A 1,483-nucleotide genomic window follows, 5' to 3' on the forward strand; every position below is an offset into this window, starting at 1 on the left:
AAATGCTCATCTGGGGAAATGGACGCACCTCAGTTGGAGCTGGCGTGGGGTCTGTGCAATTAGAAGGGGTCTGGGGTTAGTAAATGCACACTGCACATGCAAATCTCGAAGCCTGGTTGTAAACATTCATTTATTTTTTTTTCCTTGTTAACGTAGCTAAATCGGCGACTCGTAGCTTAAGTTCTTCTCAACTTAAAGACAGTGGGAAAGTAAATTTAAATTAGATAAAATAAAAACAGTGCATTTCTCTTCTTCGTAACACCGGCATTTTCAGCGGTGTCGGGTTTTTTTCCTATGGAAATTAAATAATTTTCAACTCACTCGTTAAAGTTATACAATGCAAACAAAGACAAAAATATACTGAAAATCATGCATTTCTGTAGCGTTAATATTTACTTTTCAAGACTCAACTAAGAGCATCAACACAACCTGCCAAGTTCTTTGATACCTCCCCCCGGCCCATGTAATCAATTACAGTATACAATAACAGTAATTCACATTTTTTAAACACACAGTTCATCACTGCTGAAGCTGCAATATCCTTTTTCATCCCAAGCAAACCTTCACGTAAGACAGAGTCCCAGTGATCCCAGTGTACTCTCAGGGTTTTTGTTTCACGTTTTTGTGGTGTTGGCTTTTTTTGTTTGTTTGTTTTTTGTTTTTTTGTCTTGGTTTTTTTTGTTTTTGTTTTTTTTTCCAGTGGGAACTGTCAGAAATCCAGAAGTTGCCATAATAAGTTTTAAGTCAACCGCTTGTTTAAAAATAGATAATCCAGCATTTCAGAAATTTTCCATTTGGGTCTAAAAGCATTCAGGTTTCCAACAGCTAGAAAGGACTCATGCAATTATAGAAATGTAAAGGAACTGACAAAATTGGGAGAGGAATTCTACATTTGGATTTTAAGAGGAAAAAGCCCAAGAGCTTAAAAGACGGCAATGTTTTGGGGAGAATAAAGCCACGTCCAAATTTTCTGAATGGGAGATTCCTTAGAAGTAAAGTATCCGCTGGCTCCTATTCCGAAAAGGGGGAAAAATACGCTCCGCAATTCGTTACTTTGTTGGATTTACCTCTACCCTTCGTTTTTATCGGAGTGCTAAATTAGTGAAATATTCATGCTGCCTTAAAGTGCAAAAACAAGCTAATAGCCAAACTTTCAGTTCAAGGAAACAAGATTGCTTTTAGACTGTACCACAACTATATAGATTTATATATATATTATTTATATATATAAAAATTTTTATTTCCAAAGTTCTTGCGAGCTATCTTCTAAGGTCCAGTCTCTGACAGTAGGTAAGCTCAGTGCTTCGCTTTTGACAGACAATGAGTTCACCAGCTCACAGTGAAACTTCCGAATGTGTCTGTAAAGGTCTCCGGACTGCGTGAACCTGCGCTCGCACCACTTACAGGCGTGAGGCTTCTCCCGCGTGTGAACCACCGCGTGGCGGCTCCGGTTGTGGGAGTACTGGCAGACCCTTCCACAATT

The 1,483-nt window shown here is 38.8% G+C and overlaps 1 protein-coding gene across 1 annotated transcript in view; it reads right to left on the minus strand.

The window, feature by feature from the left end:
• Positions 1-697: 697 nt before the first annotated feature.
• LOC103781399 (zinc finger and BTB domain-containing protein 18-like) overlaps positions 698-1,483 on the minus strand; it is a 4,440-nt gene continuing 3,654 nt past the window's right edge. Inside the window, 1 exon segment of the mRNA XM_008949114.1 lies at positions 698-1,483. This exon segment is cut by the window's right edge and continues 3 nt beyond it. Within this exon segment, the coding sequence (XP_008947362.1) occupies positions 1,238-1,483 (246 nt within the window). The 3' untranslated portion in view covers positions 698-1,237.

This window comes from Merops nubicus, unplaced genomic scaffold (assembly GCF_000691845.1).
Source record: "Merops nubicus isolate BGI_N331 unplaced genomic scaffold, ASM69184v1 scaffold22531, whole genome shotgun sequence".
Taxonomy (NCBI): Eukaryota; Metazoa; Chordata; class Aves; order Coraciiformes; family Meropidae; genus Merops; species Merops nubicus.